The 21,184-nt window shown below is 42.7% G+C and overlaps 1 protein-coding gene across 4 annotated transcripts in view; it reads right to left on the reverse strand.

Annotated features, from left to right (window-relative positions):
- TRAF3IP2 (TRAF3 interacting protein 2) overlaps nucleotides 1-21,184 on the reverse strand; it is a 45,986-nt gene that overhangs the window by 6,071 nt on the left and 18,731 nt on the right. For 2 of the 4 annotated variants that reach the window (XM_029223587.1, XM_029223586.1), the window contains 5 exons: nucleotides 11,394-11,586; nucleotides 7,927-8,105; nucleotides 5,818-5,906; nucleotides 2,071-2,139; nucleotides 875-991 (listed from right to left, as the gene is read on the reverse strand). In XM_029223587.1, the coding sequence (XP_029079420.1) occupies nucleotides 875-991; nucleotides 2,071-2,139; nucleotides 5,818-5,906; nucleotides 7,927-8,105; nucleotides 11,394-11,586 (647 nt within the window). Of the gene's footprint in view, nucleotides 1-874; nucleotides 992-2,070; nucleotides 2,140-5,817; nucleotides 5,907-7,926; nucleotides 8,106-8,630; nucleotides 10,605-11,393; nucleotides 11,587-21,184 lie in introns of those variants that run through there. The other 2 variants (XM_029223588.1, XM_029223589.1) reach the window with 2 other exon arrangements.

Below are 21,184 nucleotides of genomic sequence, written 5' to 3' on the forward strand. Positions count from 1 at the left end.
CTACAGGAGAGTGTGACAGTCACAAGTCTAGCCCGGCATCCTAGTCAAACAGGCACCGTCTCCACAGGCTCTATATGGTCATGAAAAGCAGGGAGGCTGCTTGCCCTATATAACACAGCCAGTTCCAAAGCTGGTGATACTTTCAGCCAGAATGTTCTGTCAGATGCTAAGTCGGACTTCCTATAAATGTCTCCCCCTGGTTTTAGTTTGACCAGGCCCCCATAGTTCAGGTGTTGCTCATATATCATGAGCTAGAACCATCCCTTCCCTTGACCGAGCATCTGATCTGTGCCATGTGCTCCACAGATATTATTTCATCCAATCTTCACAACAACACGGTGTTAGTGACCCATTTTCTGAATAGGCACATGGAGGCACAAAGAGGTTTAAGCCTTTGGCCGGTGGTCACACAGCCTGTGCAGGAGGAAGCTAGACTTGAACAGTCTCTTTGACACAACAGGCGGTGTCCTTTTGGCTGCACTACTCTGGCTCTCTGAAAAGGCAGGGGACAGAATAGGACACAGATGCAGGAGCCCACTCCCCTCACGGCCCTGTCTCCCCCCACCCCACCGCAACCCCCAGGTTTCACATTTGTTGATGAACAACCAAGCCAGCAAAGCACTGCTTTCCAGAATCTTGGAACTTAGAGATCACACATTAATCTCCCTGTTACTGAGAGGTACACTGAGTCCCAGAGGTGTGGGGACTTGCCCCAGGTCCCGAAGGTAGGCGGAGCGAGAACCAACACCCGCCTCTCCTGCGGGGGTTCTTCACCCATCAGCTGGCTGGTCTCTGGTGAAGGACAGGCCTTCACAGAAGAAAGTGCCCGACTCCGAGGGCCCAGGGCCGGCGAGGTGCTGGTTTCCGCACTCACCATTCGATGAATGTACTTAGTATGTAAGCCATGCTCATCCTCGTCCAGCTGCGACTCAGCACCTTCCACATCCTGTTTGTATTTGGGGCTGATTGCTACAATTATCATCACTGTCTTCTGTTAATGAGAGGGAGAAAGCATGTTTATGGAAGTGTGGAGCGTGGTCCATTTGGTGAAGGCAGGCTGGAAACCGGCCAGCAGGACTGTGAGCCTTCTCTGATACACTGCAGGATGGAGGGCCGGCCTCCATCCGCAGAAAGCAAAAGGCATGGCCGCAGCCCAGGCAGACTCCCGCCTCCCCTGCTCCCCTGTCTCCCTCCCCAGCTCCCTTCAAACACCAAGAGCGAATGGCTCCGGCTCTCCTAGATGGACACGGTTCTGCCCACCGATTTCTACAACCATCGCTAATAAACGTCTAATGAAAACCGGAATCACTAAGTGACTCTGCATTTGGCAAAATGGCTCTGCAACGACAGCGATGAAAACCCCCTCCCTCGGGCAGCAGGATCTAAGCTGTCAGTTAGTGCACCCTTGACTGCCCTGCTTGCCGAGGAGCAGACCCTTCAGCACAAAGCAAACATCAGGCTGCAGACAAAAGGAAAAGCCTCAAAACCCCAGCCTGCTGAGACTCTGTCCCCCACCGCTCCCTCCGAAAGAGGCGGCCGACACGGACAGGCTGGCAGCAATCAATTTCTATCTTGTTAAAGCACAAAGTGTCCCAGTGGTCGGTATAGATTCTGTCAGTGGAAAACAAATCACAAGGCTGTGAGGGGGCGTCGGGGGCTGGGGGGCTGTGGGCAATGTGCTGCACGGCCTGTGAGGCTGCCCTGGAAACCTCTTCAGCCTGATCCCACAAAACATTTGGGGTGGCCTCAGATTCAATTGAATTCTGCCGCTCCCTCCGCACTCCTCGCCTTCATTTCCTCCTTTCCTATTCTGGTCAAAAAATTGTTTGCTCTGATTGTTATCAACCACCTGTGTCTGGTTCGACAGTTACTTCCTGCCTGTGCATGTCCAGGAGGGTGACCCCATCCTTCCTTTCCAAGTCTTTGCACGGCTGCCAACAAGGGAAGCTTTGTTGGGACTTTGTCTGCTTTGCCCTTGGTGGGTATGCCAGTGCTTCTTTGATAAAATAACTCCCCAAGCTAATTGTCTTACTCACAAGAAAAAAGTTCAGAGTTTTGGAATGTACTTACATCCCTAAGGTAGCGTTCCATCCACTTAATGATATCAATGCCTCGGATTCTATCCTCAAATATGTCAATCTACAAGAAAAAGATGTGGAAAGTGACTCTTAATGAGAAGCTCTGTCTAGATGCAAAGCAAGAGAAAGCAGCACAAGAGGCTATATATATTTAAGACTGAAAAAGTCACTAATGCTTTTTGCAAGGAGGAGCCGGTAAATGTAAAAATCAAGATACAATTTTCTTAAAATGTTCCCTATTTCAAGATTAGTAGGCATTTGAGTATTTAGTATTTGTAATTATGTTTTAAAAATCTGAGAGACATAGCAGACCACCAGGTGCACGTAAGCCAGCAACATACGCATATATATATATATATGTCTGTAATTTGGAAGGCAAACATGATTCTGGAGCATTTTAATGGATGCGTAGTATGCATGTACTGAGATACGATATGGTACTTTGCTTGCATTAGCCAGGTCATTATTATGGTATTATGTCCAGTTTCGATCTATATGTTTAGAAAGGATTGCATGAAACTTGAAACAAGTCCAAGAAAGAGTCACAAAAACAATTACTGAGATGCTGGGGAAAAGGTTTATGATGAAAGTCAAGTAGTAGAACTCCTGGGCCTTGAAAAAACTGGTATTAAATATCAAGCCTTCGAAGGGGAGAAAAACCAGTTATTTTCTGTTTTACAGAAGACTAAATAAGAAGGCCTTTCTTGGGCTCAGCCTTGTTCTGCAGCCAGAGAGTAGTGTGTTTGTGCACAAGGTGCTCATGATTGGAAGAGGGATTATATACGGAAATGGGTAATACAAGGAGAGTGTCCTTGAAGAGGGGTTATTTGATTCAGTCACACTGCTCCCAGATCAATGGTCCTACATGCTATGCCACCATTTAGGGCCCATCAAGTCAAGTCCCAGCCATGCAGCAAGCTTCTGTGCCACCCATGAGCCAGGCTTACCTCTCTTTTCCACGCATGTCCTGTCTACTTTACTCCCCACACTGGTGTCCCCTGCACCCTAAAGCACAGTGCAAGCCCCCCTGCTCTGTGAATCCTCCTCACACACTGACTTCCTTCTCCTCACCTTAATGAACTCTACCCCTTTGTGACCACTGGTGGTGCTAGACAATGAACACATTATTATAGCATTCTTTCATTTACTGAATGTCTTACTGATGTCTGCCTTATCTCTTCAACCTGGTTCTAAGCTTCCTATGGAACAAGATCCTGCCTTGTGTACACCAAACTCAGATACATATAGTACAAATATGAGTTCAGAATGTCCTTCGTTTTAACTGATGGAACATCAAAAATGGAATGGCTTTCCTTTTGGTTTGGACGATTCCTGCTTTAAAATGTCCAATGGCCAGTGACTACATTAGGTAATCTTGAGAGAGCTTCTGCAGCTCTCCGAGGTTGTACCAATTATCCATTTCTGTTCTACGAGAGAGAAGCAATGTGATGTCAGGGCTGGGAAGAGACAGGCAGCTTGGCTTTCCTCTTGGCTCCTGCCCTTCCCACTTGCATGACTTGGGAAACATTCCCGAAACTCTCTAAGTTTTAATATTTTCATTTGTAATATGTGGTTAATAAACCTGCTTCCTAGGGTGGTTGTGAGGATTAAAATGAGTTAGTGTGGAAAAGGCATATCAAAATGCCAGACATGAAGTAAGTACTCAATAAATGGTCATTCTTATTATTACCCCAGCACCTAAATCCTTCCTCGCTATGGACGTGGACATTCTGGGTGGCACAATGTGCTGGAGATCTTCCATTAGTCTCTCCAGATCTCTACTAAAATCCACAGCTCCTGTCAGGCCAACTTTTCCACCCAGCCACTATTATGAGCTGAATCGCGTCCCTCCAAATTCATATGTCTCAACATATGTCTTAACCCCCAGTGCCTCAGACTGTGACTGTATTTGGAGATAGGGCCTTTGAAAAGGTGATTAAAGTAAAACGGGGTCTTATGGGTGGGCCCTGATCCAATATGACTGGTGTCCTTATAAGAGGAGATTATAAAGAAAGACCAGAGGAAAGACCAGGTGAAGACACAGGGAGAAGATGGCCATCTACAAGCCAAGGAAAACACCTCAGAATGAAAGCAACCCTGCTGACACCTTGATCTTACACTACTAGCCTCCACAACTGTGGGGAAATAACCGTCTGTTGTTTAAGCTCCCCCACCTGTGGTATTCTGTGGCAGCCCTGGCAAGCCAATACAGCACCCCCTTTAGGTTGCAGGCGTCACTGTTCCCTTGCCTCTTTAGACCTCCTGCTTTTGCTAGTCCTGGGATATTGAACTATTTATTCCCTGTGGATTCCCTAAAACTCACCTAGAACTTTGAAAATTGTCCCTTTATTAAATTACCCATTAAGTTTATTTTTCTCCACTAAGGGGATCTTGATGTATCAATATAGTAACTTAGCTGTCCAGGATGGGGCTATGGGATTCTACCACAGGCTTCAGAGTGATAAGGATCAAGGACAAATTTAAACTTGGCCTAAGCAGCCCCTGATTGTTAAGGTCACAAAAACCTGTCCTCTTCTCCAGAGACAATCAGTATGCTTATTTGGAAAGGACCCAAAGTAAGATCTTTTCTGAAATGTTGACCTTATGTCTTGTAATTTGATTTTATATCATGGTTGCCACAGCGTTTCTTATCCCAGAAATGAGAAACTGAAATGTTGGTCTCTATACAGTCGTGTATTTATATAGTCATGAAGTTGGAGTGTATAAAGTATATACTTTTAACAACTTTCATGTACTTCCATTTAAAAATAATTATAGACTGAAGAAAAAATTTGAATAAAACTCGTGTCAGAAATGCTAAATAATCTTTAAAATTGACATTTAGCTACTAAATGTCAACATTTATCCTTTATCCTTCAACATTCCTATTTGTAGATATTTCCCTTAATTTTTCACCACTCTTTAGAATTGACCGTCTCTAAATACCCAGAGGAGGTCTCTGGGAAGGAAGAGAAGCGATCTCAGCGTTTGAGGAAAGCCAGTCCTCCAAGTAGCCTCCTGTGGTTCTCTATTTATCCTAAGGAAAACTTACATGGGTTTAAGCTGAGCTTTTTCAAAGCACTGCAGGGGACTTGAAGAGCATGTGCTTCCTGAGATTTCTTAGGCTAAGATCACAGTGAACAGCAGGGCTGGGGCGTCTACCTTCCTGAACTAGCCTAGACCAGCCGAGAACCTGGCCAGGTACCTCCCTGTCCAGAAGCATTGCTGCTGCAGCGAGGTGTGGATGGACCAGCAGCTTCGCACAGCGGGGCCCCCAGGCTGCAGGGGCCTCCACTGCAAACCTCACGACCCAGTGCAGAACGAAAGGACCTTGTAAGATGAGTAGGTGACCTGGTGAAGCCTGCAGCCTCCTGTACCACAGGAAGCATAAACAAAGCAGGCATGATTGGTGAGGATGGGCAAAGATGCCAAGTGCAGCGAGAGCCTGGCGTTTTCCTCAGGCCGGGCGCCAGCTGCATACGTGCTCAGCGTTTACGCCGTTCTGGCTGTACGGAGGCACTCGGGGTCGCTCAAAAGGCATGCAGGAAAAACATGCTGGAGACTTTGGAGAGTTTAAACTCTAGAAAATAATTACCTAAATCCATAAGCATTTAGTTCATAATCACGTAAATCAAATAACATAGCTTAAAACATCAACAGCTCTTTATAATTTTTCTTGTTTTTCTTTTCATTATACTCACTTTAACAGTTCAGTCTTCTCTTTGGATAAAATACTTACTGCAGTTTGGAAGCCATTTACCAACAAAAAGTTCACAAATTTCACCACCTCCATGGCCGTGTCCATAGAATAAGTGATAAAGACTTTCCCTAAGAGAGATTTTTCACATTTATTAGAAAATAGTCAAATTATTCTATTCTAAACCACACTTGAAAAGTGTATGCAATGTCTTTTGTCCTTCTAGAGTAATGAAGGGAAGCCTCAGGATGGGAGTGGTCTAAGGGCTATGGCTACAGCAGGGTGAACTGCTGTCCTCAGGACATAGATCTGCAGGCCCAAAGGGGCAGGGGGTTCTGTCCAAGGGAATGCAGACTGCTCAGGGTGCATGGAAAGGAGAGAGAGTTCTGGCAGGCTGAGACAAGTAGAGGAGGTCTTCTGAGAAACCACATGATGCGTTAACAAAAAAATCCATCACCCAGGACCTGCGGGGCCTTAAGATCAGGCCACCCCTGGTATATTAGAGACACTTGGCTCTGTGCCCAAAAAATACTCTCACAGCGGGCCAGGAAGTTGAGCCCTGCTAAGGGGCCACCCAGCAGTGTCCTCTTTTGATCTCATGATGCTCTCCGCTGCCCTGAACTTGACAAGAGCAAGAGAGGAGAGGGAGAAAATCGTTCTCCTCCCCCTTCTCCCCTCACTGGTGGGGGAAAGGCCAGGAAGTTGGAGTAGACTAAAGCGCAGCTCAGAAATGTTACTAAGAACTTCAGCAGCTTGAAGGAGAGAGCCCGCCTCTGGCAGGTCCAGCATCATTGACTCCCTTGCTTCTCCCTGAGTCAGCCTAGAGCAGCAGATGGGATTGTGCCCATAAGCCTAACCCAGTCAGGGTGAGAACCAGTGTTTTCCCAGGCTAAAGTCTTGGGTAATTATCTGGCTAGCGTGTTAATGTGGTAGATGAATAATCTCTCTGTATTGGCTTTTAGTCTGGAATCAACTGGCTACATCTCAGGAAGCCCTGGGGCAGAGGGTGGAGAAGAAAGCGGGGGTTGGAGAGAACCTACTTATCTACGCTTAGGCTCTTGTTTTTTGAAGCACACCTCTCAAATGGAAGTATGTTCAACAGTCATGTTGACTCATTTAAGCAGCCAGGCATATTGATGGCACTCTATTTTCTTCTCAACACCTAATATTCAACCAATTCCTCTGTAAGAATTTTAGGACTCCCTTTATAGGTTATGGTAAGATAAATATGGTCTATAAACAGACACCCAGACTATATCCTAACATCTTCCATTCTCCACAAATGCTTGAAATTTAAATGTCTAAGATTTTAAGAAGATTAAAACACAAATTTTTTTTAAAAAAACAACAATGGATCATTGTCGTAGAAATCTTTCAGAGCCTTAAATGACCAAAGAGCATCGATTCCCCCAGTTGGAATTAACAAATGCAAAGGGCTTAATTTTAAGTTGGTTCAAAGCAGTGCCTAGATTTGGAAAGGGCTTATTAGAATTCCAGCAAGCACAACAGAATATAACAATTTCACAAGTAGTGACTGTTTTCTTAAGATTTCTGGAACTTACTGTCCTGACAGACCTTAATATGAGAACATTTTGGTGATATTTCAAAGTGGTTCTGGCTGCAAAATGTGGAAAAAGCATCATCACCTGACACTTAGTCGAATGTTTCTTTAAATAAAAGGCTTAGTTTGCATTTGGTTGTAAAGCAGTATGGAGAATGTGAGACTGCTTTTTCCAAACAAGATTGCTTATTCCTACAGGAAATGACCTCGTTCTTGAAGGCTGCTGCTAATTTATGGTGAGACGCTAGATCCCTGGCCAATACCACATGGACATCTAATCAATCTATCCAGGGACAAGTCCACTTAAGAGCATCATTTAGAAGAGGGAAAAAGCGTGGGGGTCATTTGCTGTTGGAGTACATGTTGAAGAAAAGGCTAGTCGTTAAGCACTTTGTGAGTATTGCAGGTAGTGTCAGAATCACTACAAACAGTCTTACAAAATGCTGGTTACTTTTTTAACAAAAAGGAAATTTCATTTCACTGTGTAGTATGTGAGAGATATCCAAGATTATGGATGAATAATCATCAAGTACTCTTAAACTATAAGACCTGACAAGAAGAAGGAAAAAACAACATCGCAAACAACTTACGCAGTTCTTCTGGCAAATTGCTTGTTTTCAGAGTTCCTCTGGCTGGAGGGTTACTTGGGGGTCTAGGGATAGCAGCTGGGGATGGAGTCTGGGGACCCTCCGGTCTCAACTCTGCAGGACACTCCAAGGACCCCTCAGGAGCACCAGCTCTATGAGGTGGCTGGTTATAAAGCCGGCCCCTGGAAAGGAATACATTCACAGTAAATGTTCATGTTTTATAAACACAAACCTAGGGGGACAGAAAGCCTTTAATGACTATGGGAAATGAGCTATCTCATTTCATAGCTCATAGCAGTGAGCTATCTCTCTCCTCTGCCTCCATTTCTTTCCTGACCCAGAAGGACAGAGTTTTTTTCTGCAGAGATTTTGGTCAATGAGCAATTTGGATGGCTGCCATTTATAAGGGCCTGTGCTAGGGGTCAAAGAGGGAAGCAGGATTTGATTTCTCAATTTAAGGACTGTCTAATGGGGAAGATAAGTCTCAGGTACAGTTCAGACAAGATCACCAAGAAAACAAAGTAATACAATGGGTGACATACAAGGTTTGGTGTTTAGGCATTCTGATAAAAAGACAACTTTTAGCTCACAATAGATAACATTTAATTATATCTCAAAAGATAGAAAAGACCATGTAGGTTTAAAATTATCTATGTTAATATACGAATGAAAATCTGATTTTGAGGACCCTTTAAAGAGGTTTGTACCATATTATTATATGGCATCTTTATTATTATTTTGGTCACCAAAATATTCCCATGAACGGTCTGCTGAGAGGAACAACCAGATGCACTCATGTGAGATTTGGAAGGTAGACGGAAATGGAGGCCATGCTTCTGCCACTTCTGTGGTTTCTGTTGTTGAGGGCTGTCTGTCATGAGGTGCCGAGTTCATCAGGAGGCATCCCAGTGTCCCGTTACAGCTTCACAGTGTCAAGGGCAGGGCATGGGCATCCGTTTTTTTGCCAGTGCAGACCTAGCAGGAACAAAATGTTTCCAGTAGCTGAGGTGGTGGCAGCTTCCGGATTCTGGAGTGTGCTGTGGCAGCATGGCCTAGAATGGAGGGCTCCGCGGTGGCTTTCTGACCCTCCGCCTCTCTGACTATGCCAGAGGAAGCAGCCTCTCTGGTCTCCTGTTCTGTGACTTTGCTCTGGGATCATTCCTGGAAGCCCAGCCTCAAACTCGTTCCTCCAACCTCCAACAATGTCATAAGTACCCAATTCCCTATATTAAATCCCTTCTGTTTACAATAGCTAGAGTTGTTTCTGTTTTCTGTAACTGAATTCTAACTGATATGGAGACTAAAACTGTGTCTGTAATGTTTTATTTCTTCAAAAAAATATGAAGTAAATGTGGCATTGTTAATATTTTAAAAAACCTAGGTAGTGGGAACAGGAATGTTTGTTATTTGTTATGTTTGAAATTGTTTTATATTCTAAATCTTATAAAAGTTTTGAATATAAAATCTGTGTGTATATGCCTAGATTGTTGCTTATGATTTCATATTTTTACCCAAAAGAGTATTAAAAAAAATTCTGAAAGTCCTATGTAACAAGATTTAAAATAAAATTATACAGAATCTCAACTACATTATATTTCTAATTGTGAATGCTTGAGGAAGTTATTTTTATATTAATATAGAAAAAAAATTTTTACGAAATATGCCTTCATCTAATGGGGATCCAGTTCCATATTCTTTTTGCATTAAATGCCTTTGTACCCAAAGTTGCTTAGTTGTTATAAAAGACGGTTGCTCACTTGACAAAGCAAAGGCCTTGATAATATTCAAAAACTTTCATATAAAACAATATCATGGAGAGTAATGACAGAGTAAATTTTCTGTATTAAGGTTCTCTTTCAAAAGACCAGTAAGAGGAGAATTAGCTTCATTACCTGTACTTATTTTTCATTATCTTAAAATGATAAAATAAATCCAAGGAGACCATAGCAGGCTTAAATTGATGTTACAAAAGCGGTTACTCTGTATTACATTTGCTATTCTTCTGCATATCTAAAATTATTTCAAAATAAAAGTTTAATTTAAAAATTACTATTGCCTCTCCTATTCAACAGTAAACATAAAGATGCTTAAATTTTGTTTGTTTTCTTGGAGTTTTAGATATTTTTTCTGCAAGAGTGCTTATCTGGCTGTAAATCATTACTTAATTCCATTATATAAATTCCATGCAATTTTGTTTTTAAAAAAATAAGGCATCTGTCTGCAAAGAAAATCTGAGGGCTTGTCGGCTTTTGAGTGAAGAGGAAAGGCAGATGTGCCTTATCTGCCATTGTAAATAGAGTGGGCTTTTTTCTTTCAATAAACTTTTTGATCTGATTACCGATTTCTCTATTTCTGAAAAAAACTGCTTTAATAGGACCTTCATATCTCATTCCGTTCTCAAAACAGAATATAGATTTACTCTGAGTGGTATATAAAAGTCGTGCTTGAGCAAGAGCAAACATTTTATCTACTCTCTTTCCAATTTTGTCATCAGTTAGGAAGCTCCACTTACACGAGTTGTTCCTGTATGTTTTAGATCTATAAATTAAGAGAAAAGGAAAACTTGAAGAGTCAAAAGAAAACAATGGGGCTTCCCTGGTGGTGCAGTGGTTAAGAATCTGCCTGCCAATGCAGGGGACACGGGTTTGAGCCCTGGTTGGGAAGATCCCACATCCCGCGGAGCAACTAAGCCCAGTGCCACAACTACTGAGCCTGCGCTCTAGAACCCACGAGCCACAACTACTGAGCCTGCGCGCCTAGAGCCCTTCTCCACAACAAGAGAAGTCACTGCAATGAGAAGCCCGAGCACCGCAACGAAGAGTAGCCCCCGCTCGCCGCAACTAGAGAAAGCCCGCACGCAGCAACGAAGACCCATCACAGCCAAAAATAAATAAATAAATAAATTTACAAAAAAAAAAGAACAATGAAGAGAAATATGATTAAAGGATTAGACAATTAAACAATTAAAGTCAAGAAAAACCAAAATTGTTTTTCTGGAAGAAGTATCGGAAAGACCTACTAGTTCAACATGTGTGAATTCTTTTATTACAGAAGAAAATAACAGGTTATTTTAAATTTCTATTAAGAACGAATTGAATTTAAAATTTCAAAGTAAGAAATGGACTTAAACAGGTGTAGAAACTAAGGATATAAAAAAGAACTTCATAGCTTTGGAAATCAGCCATAGTAAAAATAAAAAACTATTTCATGGGCTAAAAGGCCAGGGGATCTGAAAGTAAAAGAAGCAGATGTGACTTAGCACCAGTGGCTTTATGTGTCTGGTAAAGAGATTCTTATCAACCAGTTTCCCTTTCCTCCTGACCTGAAAAGTCTATGTGGGGCGTTCCAGTGTGGGACTTGGTCAGCAGCCTGGGTAGCAAACCAACAGAGAGTTTAGATACATTTTGATTGCATTGGCATCATTCTTTTTCATGTTAGAACTGTTTGAAATTCGGCCCCATCGTACTTACTGATACCTCAGGAGCCCTAGGGAGGAGCAGTCTCTTTGTGGAGGCCTCTCCTCTTGGTCCCAGGGGCTGGGATAGTTCAGGACGACCTTCTGCACAGGGTGCAGGCCTCTCACACTGGCTCCAGGTGGGGCCTGCCCAGGTAGAGCCGGCTGGATCACTTGCTGGTAGGCTGTTCGAGGGTAGTCGTGGCCATCTGCAGGTAAAGACAGCAAAGAAAACAGGGAAGGCTGACCCTAGCTCCTTTGTGTGAAAGGAGAGGTAAGCTCAGTGCAAATTTTTGTCTTGATACCAACTGAGGGTTCCAGATAACGTTTACCACCTCTAAGATGTTTGCCATATTTCTGTACTATTATTTACTTGATTGCTTTCATGAAATTGAGTCATTGTTTTTATTTTTTTCCTAAATAAAAACATCTGTGAAATCATGAGTTTGGTGTTCTAATTGGAAAGTACAAAGCTCCACATAGGCCCCTATTTAAATAAGATGCTTAAAATAATCCAAACTGAGCCTATTCCAGCTGCCTGGCTGATAAAGACCAGGACTTGGAGGGCATCTCTAAGAATGGGGAGGTAGGGCCACAGAGACCCCTTTGGTCTAGGACAAGATAACTGCCCAGGTTTTGCTGTTATAGCTTTCCTGGGGCAGGTGAGATACATCCCAAGGGACCCAGATCACCACTATTCCTACCATAATTCCCCAAGTTTTTAGAACCCAAGGCTAGGAGAAATTATCCTCAGGATAGATACAGAAGCACTACTTGCTCTTTTCCTTCCCTGGACACACACACACATACACACACACACACACACACACACACACACACACCAATCCCTCAAGAAGAAGTAAATGAATGAAAACTTGGCTCATACCTCTGGGAAGTAACCAACCAGTTGGCAACACCTCCCAACTTTCTCAGTCCTCTGTTGCTAAAGGCTATGTGCACCTGGGGCCAGGGCAGTTAGAAGAGGGCAGTCTCAGAGCAAAGCCAGGCCTGGCAGTGATTTATATGAATTTGTAACCTAGGAGAAAGTTGGTCCCAGCCAGGCCCAGGAGTAGCAGAGTCCCAAAGGAAGAAGGGCAACCTGCCTGACCAGGTGAAGAAGAGAAGTGAAGGTCAGAGGAGGGATGAAAGGGAACCCAGGAAGGGTGGGAGAGGAAGGCTCTGGGGGAACTGTCTGGGCCCAAAGGGGCTCAGGTGTGGGAAATCTGAGAGCTCTGATATATCTTAGGGGTGGGCCTAGCTTGGAGAGGGACTGGAGAGAGCCAAGTGGATAACCCTGCAAAATGAACCATGAGCACATCCTGGTAATCCAAGCATTGCCACCTCTGCCCAAGTAAGAACTTGGATGATGGAGGAGGCATAGCTAGTTAGGGCAAGAAAGAACCTTGGTTTTCAAAAGATATTTATTGGTCTTTATTCTTTCTCTGATTATATAAATAATAACCAATTTGCCTGCTGTGTAGGTAGGATACATGCTGGGATGTAAAGTGAAATAAAACTAGGAAGTGAGCAAGAAAGTAACAGATAAAGAAGGCTGGAACCAGAATGTGGAGAGCGAGAATGTGGTTAAGAACTTTATGCCTAGTTTGGTAAGTAGTCAGGAACCACTGAAGTTTTCATGGGAACATCTAGGGGACTATTGGCCTCAAGTACAGAAGACAAATAATATGTGTATTCACTTCACTAGTGTGGCCCCACTGTCTGCACTCAAGAAACTTGGCTGAGTGACCCTGGAAATGTGCCCAAGCCAGTCTCTCAAGCATGGTCAGAATCCCTGGATTTAGTCTATTGTCTGCTCTGACCTGTGACATCAGCTAGGTCCTTCCTGTCCTGCTTCCTTTGGCAAAAATGACCACACCCCTCTTAACCCAGGTTGTCTCCTGGTCCTGACCGTGACCCTTGCCCTGCTATTGCTTAGGCCTGGTTATGATATTAGGGGCTTGAGGAAAGGGAGGAGGATAAAAGGATCTGACTGGGTCTATCCCAGCCCCTTGGCTGATAAAGACCAGGACATGGAAGGCATCTCTAAGAATGGGGAGACAGGACCACAGAGCCCCCTATGGTCTAGAACAAGATAGACAACTGAGGTTTTGTCTTTACAGCCTTCCTGGGGCAGGTCAGACACATTCCAAGGGGTCCAGCTCACCAGTTGGAGTTCCAGGGCTACAGGGCTGGTCTCTCCTGCTGCTCTTTTCCCTAGCTGGAACAGGGTTAAAAAGTGCCACTGCTATCAGGTCACTAGGCCAGCCATGTTTTTAGGTGAGTCTTGTATGAGTGGACCATTTACAAAACCAGCTATAGGTACAACCCTCCAGAGATTTCCCACTGCATTTAAAATCCACCTTGCATGATCAGGTCTCTGCCCTTCTTGATTTTACCTCCTACTATACTCTGCTCACCAAGCCCCAGCTATCCTGGCTGTCTTTCTTCTTCTTGAACGCCCCAAGCTAGTACCCCACCTCTGGGACCCTGAGTCTGCCATCCGCTCTGCCCAGACTGTTTTGCTCTGTGTCTTTACAGATCAACATCTCGACATTCAGGGCTCAGCTCAGATATCACCTGTTCACCAGTGAATTCACCTGTTCAAATCCCATCTCCCTATTTTATTTTCTTCCTAATGCTCATCATGTTTGTATAAGTAAGCACGACTCTTGTCAACTTCTTACCTGCCTTCCCTACGAGACTCTAAGCTCTGTGAAAGCACGAACTGTGTCTGTTTGCCACCACATCTCCAGGCACAGTGCCGACACCCAGGGGATGCTCAATAAATGAATGAATGAAGACTGAAGAGTTACAAAGCCAACTTCACACACGCACACAAGCGAAGCCATGGAGCACTGCACAGTCTGCCTGCTAGGTCTTGGGTCTTCTAGACTGTCTATGTCTCATCTGCTCTCCATCTGCGGTATTTCTCAGTGTCTCCTCTGGAAGTAGGAAGAAGGAAGACAAGGAGAAGAGGAGCAACGTTGCCAGTGGCCTTGAAAGTTTTTAATGCTTAGAGCCATTCTTGTTTCCCATATCCATTAAAAAGTGGCTAATAAGGTTTTATTTGCTTTAAAATGACTACCAAGCTCTAATCATAGGGTTTATTTCTTTTCCAGAAGGTGGATGTTAGTGCTGTTAATCAAAAGCCTTTGAATCAAGGACATATGATTTCTAACAGATTATTCCTCACACAACAGGTTTCTGTCTCATAGCAACTAATCATATCATTAAAATCACTAAGGCATGTAGGCTAAGTGTTTGATTAGCTGTAACTCTCATTTCTGAAATGGCCACCTGTGATAAAAACTTACACTGCTTTGTGTGAGCAGATGAAAATGATCCACCTCATCTATTTTTGAAATTAGGGTACTGACAATATAGTTCTCTATGCTGTCCTTTGATTGTTAAAGCAAAGAAATATTGAATATCAGAGGGTCAATCAAAAATAAGATTTCCTTTTTTTTAAAATAAATTTATTTATTTACTTTTGGCTGCATTGGATCTTCGTTGCTGTGCGTGGGCTTTCTCTAGTTGCAGCGAGTGGGACTACTCTTCGATGCGGTGCGTGGGCTTCTCATTGCGGTGGCTTCTCTTGTTGCGGAGCATGGGCTCTAGGCTTGCGGGCTTCTGTAGTTGTGGCACGAGGGCTCAGTAGTTGTGGTGCACGGGCTTAGTTGCTCCACGGGATGTGGGATCTTCCTGGACCAGGGCTTGAACCCGTGTCCCCTGCGTTGGCAGACGTATTCTTAACCACTGTGCCACCAGGGAAACCCAAGGTTTCCTTTTTGTAAGTGGAACTTGACTGGTTTTGTCTGGAATTTGGCTGGTTGTGTGGAAAAGTTGTGAAATAAAATCTGTATTTGTTGGGTAAATGAATGTCTTTTCATCGCTCAGATTTTGATAGTTTTGTTCCACTATTTTGACCAAGGCTTGCTAGTTTAGCTGGGTACTATATATATAATGGCTAACATTTATCGAGTACTTGTTACATGCCAAGTACTGTTCTAAGTTCCTTATTCAGGATTATAGAGTTCAATTTTTTGTTTTCCTAAAGAAGTTTAACTTAGAAAAAAATCCAAATTCCTTACCACAGTCCTTGCCTCCTTCATTTTCTAGCATATCATTCTCTCCCTGCTCACCCTGCTCTAGCCCCACTCACTTGCTTTTGGTACATTAACTACACCAAACTCCTTGCTTCCTGGACCTTATTTTCCTTTAGATTTCAGCTCACATGTGTCCTACTCAAAGAGGCCTCCTCTCACCATCCTGTCTATTAATGTCTGTTCTAACACCTGGCTATTTCCTTTATAACACATACACTTTGTTATTTTGTTTGCCAATTTCTTCTTATCTATAGACTTATCTCCAGTAGACTGTGAACTCTGAAAAGACAGGACCATGTGTGTTGTATTTACCCCTGCACACCCAGTGCCTAGCAGAGAACTGGGCAAATATTTGTTGAATAAGTTGATAAATGAATGAACAAGGTCTGTTTCCAAATCTCATTGACCTCCTTTCTTTCCTCTGCTCTCCCATTAGACAAGTAAAGATGGCCTTTCCAAGGCTTGATATCACAAAGTCTCTACTCATGATTAGGGAATCACTCCTTTTCCCAGGAAGTAGGGAACAGATTTCTTTTTGTTCATTCAACAAATATTATTGAACCTCTATGGCTAGGCAGGCGGTGAATAGAAATAAATAGGTTATAGTTCTCCTTAGTAGCTCAAAATAAATGGAGAGAGAAAGAGGAAATCTGTGTGTCTATGGATGTTTGTTTGGAAACACAAACCCACACTCAGTGCGTAAGAGAGGTGTGCAAGCCAGCAGCCAGCTATGCGGTAGACTTAAGAATCACTGCCTAAAATATCTCCCCCAATGACTTGTCCTCATGCCTAAAATTCCATCAAGAGAGTGCATTCTGTAGAATGTGATAGACAAGTGATTTGTTAGCACAGTAACTCCTAGATTCTGACGCAGTGTTAATCACAAAACAAAAATACAAATCTTGCACATCATGAATAGGTGCCCAGAACTGTATGTTACTTGTCAATCTTACGATCCTCTTGGCCTGAGTACACATGGTCTTCGTGTTACTGGGCTTTGACCACTTGGAATTTGTAAACCAAATCCTAAACGAGGCTTTCCACTTCTCAGTCAAAACATTCAACATTTTTCTTCCTTATTAAGAATGGTATTAAAAGAATTTATGAGAGAGAAAATAAAATCTGATTTTCAAGTTGTCAAAAGACATGATGATATAACACAATCACTTTAGCCAGGAAAACAAAATGGCCTGCATAAACTGTTACAGGAACTCTCACAGCTGTAAACAGCTGTAGTTCCTGAAAGGCAACACTTTTCTTTCTCATCTCTTCCACTTGGTTTGCTTTTTCCTTTCTTTTAATTGTGCATGCATTCTAGCATACAAATAATCACTCTTTGGGGTCCATATGAGCAATAGTAGGCACGTGCCCACAGGTTTATTTTATTCAGTCTCCTTGGTAGAGAAAGCAAGAATTTTACAGTAAAATGAGTCTTTTAGACTTAATACATTCTTTTCTCCCAATTTATTTGCGTCATGGGTTTTATTTGATTGCATAGCCATGATCTCCAGTCTGGTGACCTTCAGTGGAAGGATTTTGAGGCAGTAAGAGGCTGACTGCTCCCGGGGGTGGGGGGGAGGAAAGAAACAGTCTTTTTCCACTGCTTGTTTCCACCTGCTTTGATAACTTTTTTTTTTTTTTTGACATGAAAGGGGTGACCAGTAACCATTTTTGCTTTGACTTGCAAAGGCTAAGGTATGCCATTTGCATGGTGATCATTATTTATTTATATTTTCATTAACGGATGAGGAAGTAATACTCTTCTAAAGCCGAGTAGAACCACGTAGCCATGGTTTCCAACTGCACGAGCATCACTTAGATGAACAGCTCTTTTGAAGTGGTTTTGCTGGCAATTAAATGCAGTTACAGTCCTGACATGAAACTAAGCATTTATACACCTGCTTTGAATGCTTAAAATCTGTGCCAGCGAGAGGGATCTAGAAGTAGAGGGGTACTTTACAGGGCTGGCTACAGGATCCATTTAGATAATAACAATAATAACTAAGAGCTGCTAGTTATTGAGGGCTTACTACAAGCCAGCCACTTTCCTAGTGTCTTTAATACATTATCTCATTTAATCCTCACAGCAACCTTCCTGGGAGCCATTGCTATTGGAGGCTTCATAAATATTTTGGGCTTGCAGTGCCCTGAAGAGAAACTGTAAGCACTGAATTTCCCTGACAAACCCAGCCCGACCCTGACCCTCTTCCCTGTGATTAAATGCCCCTGGGAACCAGGACCAAGGCACATGCAGGGTGGATTAGGCTGAGCCCACCTGTACACTCTCATTTCCCCTTACTTTTCTTTTTTCTTTTTAATTTTTACTTATTTTTAAAAATTATTTATTTATGGCTGTGTTGGGTCTTCGTTGCTGCACACTGGCTTTCTCTAGTTGCAGCTAGCGGGGCTACTCTTCGTAGCGGTGTGTGGGCTTCTCATTGCAGTGGCTTCTCTTGTTGTGGAGCATGGGCTCTAGGCTCGTAGGCTTCAGTAGTTGTGGCTCGTGGGCTCAGTAGTTGTGGCACACGGGCTCAGTAGTTGTGGCTCACGGGCTTAGCTGCTCCGCGGCATGTGGGATCTTCCCGGACCAGGGCTCAAACGTGTCCCCTGCATTGGCAGGAAGATTCTTAACCACTGTACCCCCAGGGAAGTCCCTTTACTTATTTTTTAAATTATAAAAGTAATGCCTGTCTGCTCTAACAAATTCAACAAAAATATGTAGAGTTAGAAGAAAAATCTCCTTATTTCTTCCTAATTCCTTGTTCCCCTTCCCCCATGATCACAGTTAACAGTTGGGGCCATCTTACACACTTTTTAATGGAGTCTTTAACATATATAATTGAAAAAAAATAACATGTATGGGATCAACACTTCATGCTTCTCCCTTAATCTTTTTTATGTCAGAGTGTGTATTTTAGTCTATGTAACAGGGGCCTAGTAGTCTATGGTATAAATAAATCACAATTTATTTACAATAATGTACATTTATAACATAATCTGATAATTATTTATAATTTACTAATTTATAATTATTTACTATACTCTGTCCCCTTATTGATAGGCATTTTACTGTTTTTATTCTTACTCTAATACAATGCTTTAATAAACATCCTCATTCAGGTATTTCTATATGTTCATTTAATGTGTCTATAGGACAGATTCCTACAAGTGAGACTGCTGGACCAAAGAGGGCACATTTAAAATTTTGATAGTGAAATTGTCTCTTGGAAGACTGTACCAGTTTATACTCCTATCAAGAGTAGATGGGGAAGTTCATTTCCCCATAAACCCACTAACGCTAGATGTTGTCCCAGGGTTTTTTTGTTTTTGTGCACCTGATTGGGAAAAATACATCTTTAAAAATTTTGCATTTCTCAAATTCAGTAATATTAAGCTTGGTTTCATATGCTTATTGGCTGCTTATACGTGTTCTGTGAATTATTCCCTTCTCCTGTCCAAGTTCTCTCCTCTCTGCCTTTCATCACTTATCTTCACTCCCAGGATCCTAGGCTCCCCTTCCTCCCCCACTTCAACAGAAGGAAATAATATAGAGAGCAAGGGGAGGGGATCTGATGAGAGAAAGCAAGTGTTAAGAGACTAAAAGTATTCCCAGTGGGAGTGTTTGCATTTTAACAGAGCCTGCCCAAAGAGGGCAATGCTTACCTCCAAAGACTAGATTGCTAACAATGCCATTTCAGGGTTCAACAGGAAAAATATTTTCAAGTGAGAAGATCTTCCTGGAACTCTCAAATTGTGAGTCCATGTTTTCTCTGTCTATCACAATGGGGCTTTCTCCTGTTAGTGGTTAAAGGCAACTGCTTGGGACTTAGTATCACAAAGCCCTTGATGAAGTATTCACACTTCTACATATTAATCTAAGAAACTAATCAGAAATGCAGGTAAAAACTTATGTACATGATGTATCATATCATTGCTTTTTGGATCAGAAATTGGAAACTACTTAAAATGTCCAACAACAGAGAATAACTTAAAAACAACTTGATAGATCCATCTGATGAAATAATATGCAGCATTTTTAGGTGATGCTGGAAGAATTACACTGAAATTATTTTAGTTTTATATTAAATATATATGCAAAGAAAAAACCCAGTAAATATGTCAAACCCCAATAAGGAATTATTTTTGGGTGATGGAAACATGGCTTTTGAGCATATTTCAACTTTGAGAGTGAACAAACATTAGTATTATGATCAGAAAAATTATCTTTAAATGCAGATAGTAGAATGTTAAAAAGAAGTATCTTGTGGTATTATTCCCACAAAATTATTCCTTTTTAACCTAGAAATCGTTGAGAAAAAAATGCAAATCCTGACCCTGCCAAGGTTCAGTTTTCAGTGAGTGATTCATGCTCAAGGAACTCTGCCACCACACCCATCCTATCCCTGGGTGCTCAAAGTACAAGTGAGGTCCTTGCTTCCCAATCAGCTGACTTCCCAGCATCCCACACCAACACCAGAGTCCCAGTTGTAGACCTCAGGGGCTCTTTCTCCCGAAGCTCCGCTGCTTCCTCATCTCTTAGCCTCACTCCTTTTTTTTTTTTTTAACAAATACTTATTGAGCGCTTGGCACATGCAGATATATATATATATATTTACTTTTGGCTGCATTGGGTCTTCGTTGCTGGGTACGGGCTTTCTCTAGTTGTGGCGAGCAGGGGCTACTCTTTGTTGTGGTGTGCGGTTTCTCATTGCAGTGGCTTCTCTTGTTGTGGAGCACGGGCTCTAGGCACGTGGGCTTCAGTAGTTGTGGCTCTCGGGCTCTAGAGCGCAGGCTCAGTAGTTGTGGCGCACGGGCTCAGTTGCTCTGTGGCATGTGGGATCTTCCTGGACCAGAGCTTGAATCTGTGTCCCCTGCATTGGCAGGCGGATTCTTAACCACTGTGCCACCAGGGAAGCCCCTCTTAGCCTCACTCTTAACTCACATTCATTATTGCCTGCTTTCTTCCAAGCATCTTCTAAGTTAAATTCCTTTACCTCACTTTTTTTTTTTTTAAATTATGAATTACTCTGTTGCTCCATTCGCTTTAGGAAGCTTTATTAAGCTTCCTAAAGCTATATTAAAGCTATATTAAATGCACATGTATAAATACATAAATTGTGATTGATTATAGGATGTGTAATTATTTCTATAATTTATTTTAAAGCTAGGCACCATATTTGGTCAGACTCTTTGGTCAGACCATTTGAACTGCTTTCGATACGGTGTTTTATTTTGCTAAGAAAAATATTGCACCTCCCAGCCCCATGTTTCATCTGTAAAGCCCTATTGTTATTTTCCAGCAGCGTCTTAGAGAGCTGACATCAAGAATTATGATGAACCTTTTATCTCAGTCTAAGACTTTATCACTTTCAGAGATGCTTACTGTACTGATACATATTATTTATTCATTCATTCATTCATTCATTCAGAAATAATTTATTGAGAATCTAGTATATGCTGGTCACTGTGCTAAATACCGGAGAATTATGGATTGAAAATACACCTTTTGGGCTTCCCTGGTGGCGCAGTTGTTGAGAGTCCGCCTGCCAATGCAGGGGACATGGGTTCGTGTCCCGGTCTGGGAAGATCCCACGTGCTGCGGAGCGGCTGGGCCCGTGAGCCATGGCCACTGAGCCTGCGCGTCTGGAGCCTGTGCTCCGCAACGGGAGAGGCTGCAGCAGTGAGAGGCCCGCGTACCGCA

Source organism: Monodon monoceros, unplaced genomic scaffold (genome assembly GCF_005190385.1).
Source record: "Monodon monoceros isolate NGI ecotype Baffin Bay Population unplaced genomic scaffold, NGI_Narwhal_1 Super_Scaffold_15, whole genome shotgun sequence".
Taxonomy (NCBI): domain Eukaryota; kingdom Metazoa; phylum Chordata; class Mammalia; order Artiodactyla; family Monodontidae; genus Monodon; species Monodon monoceros.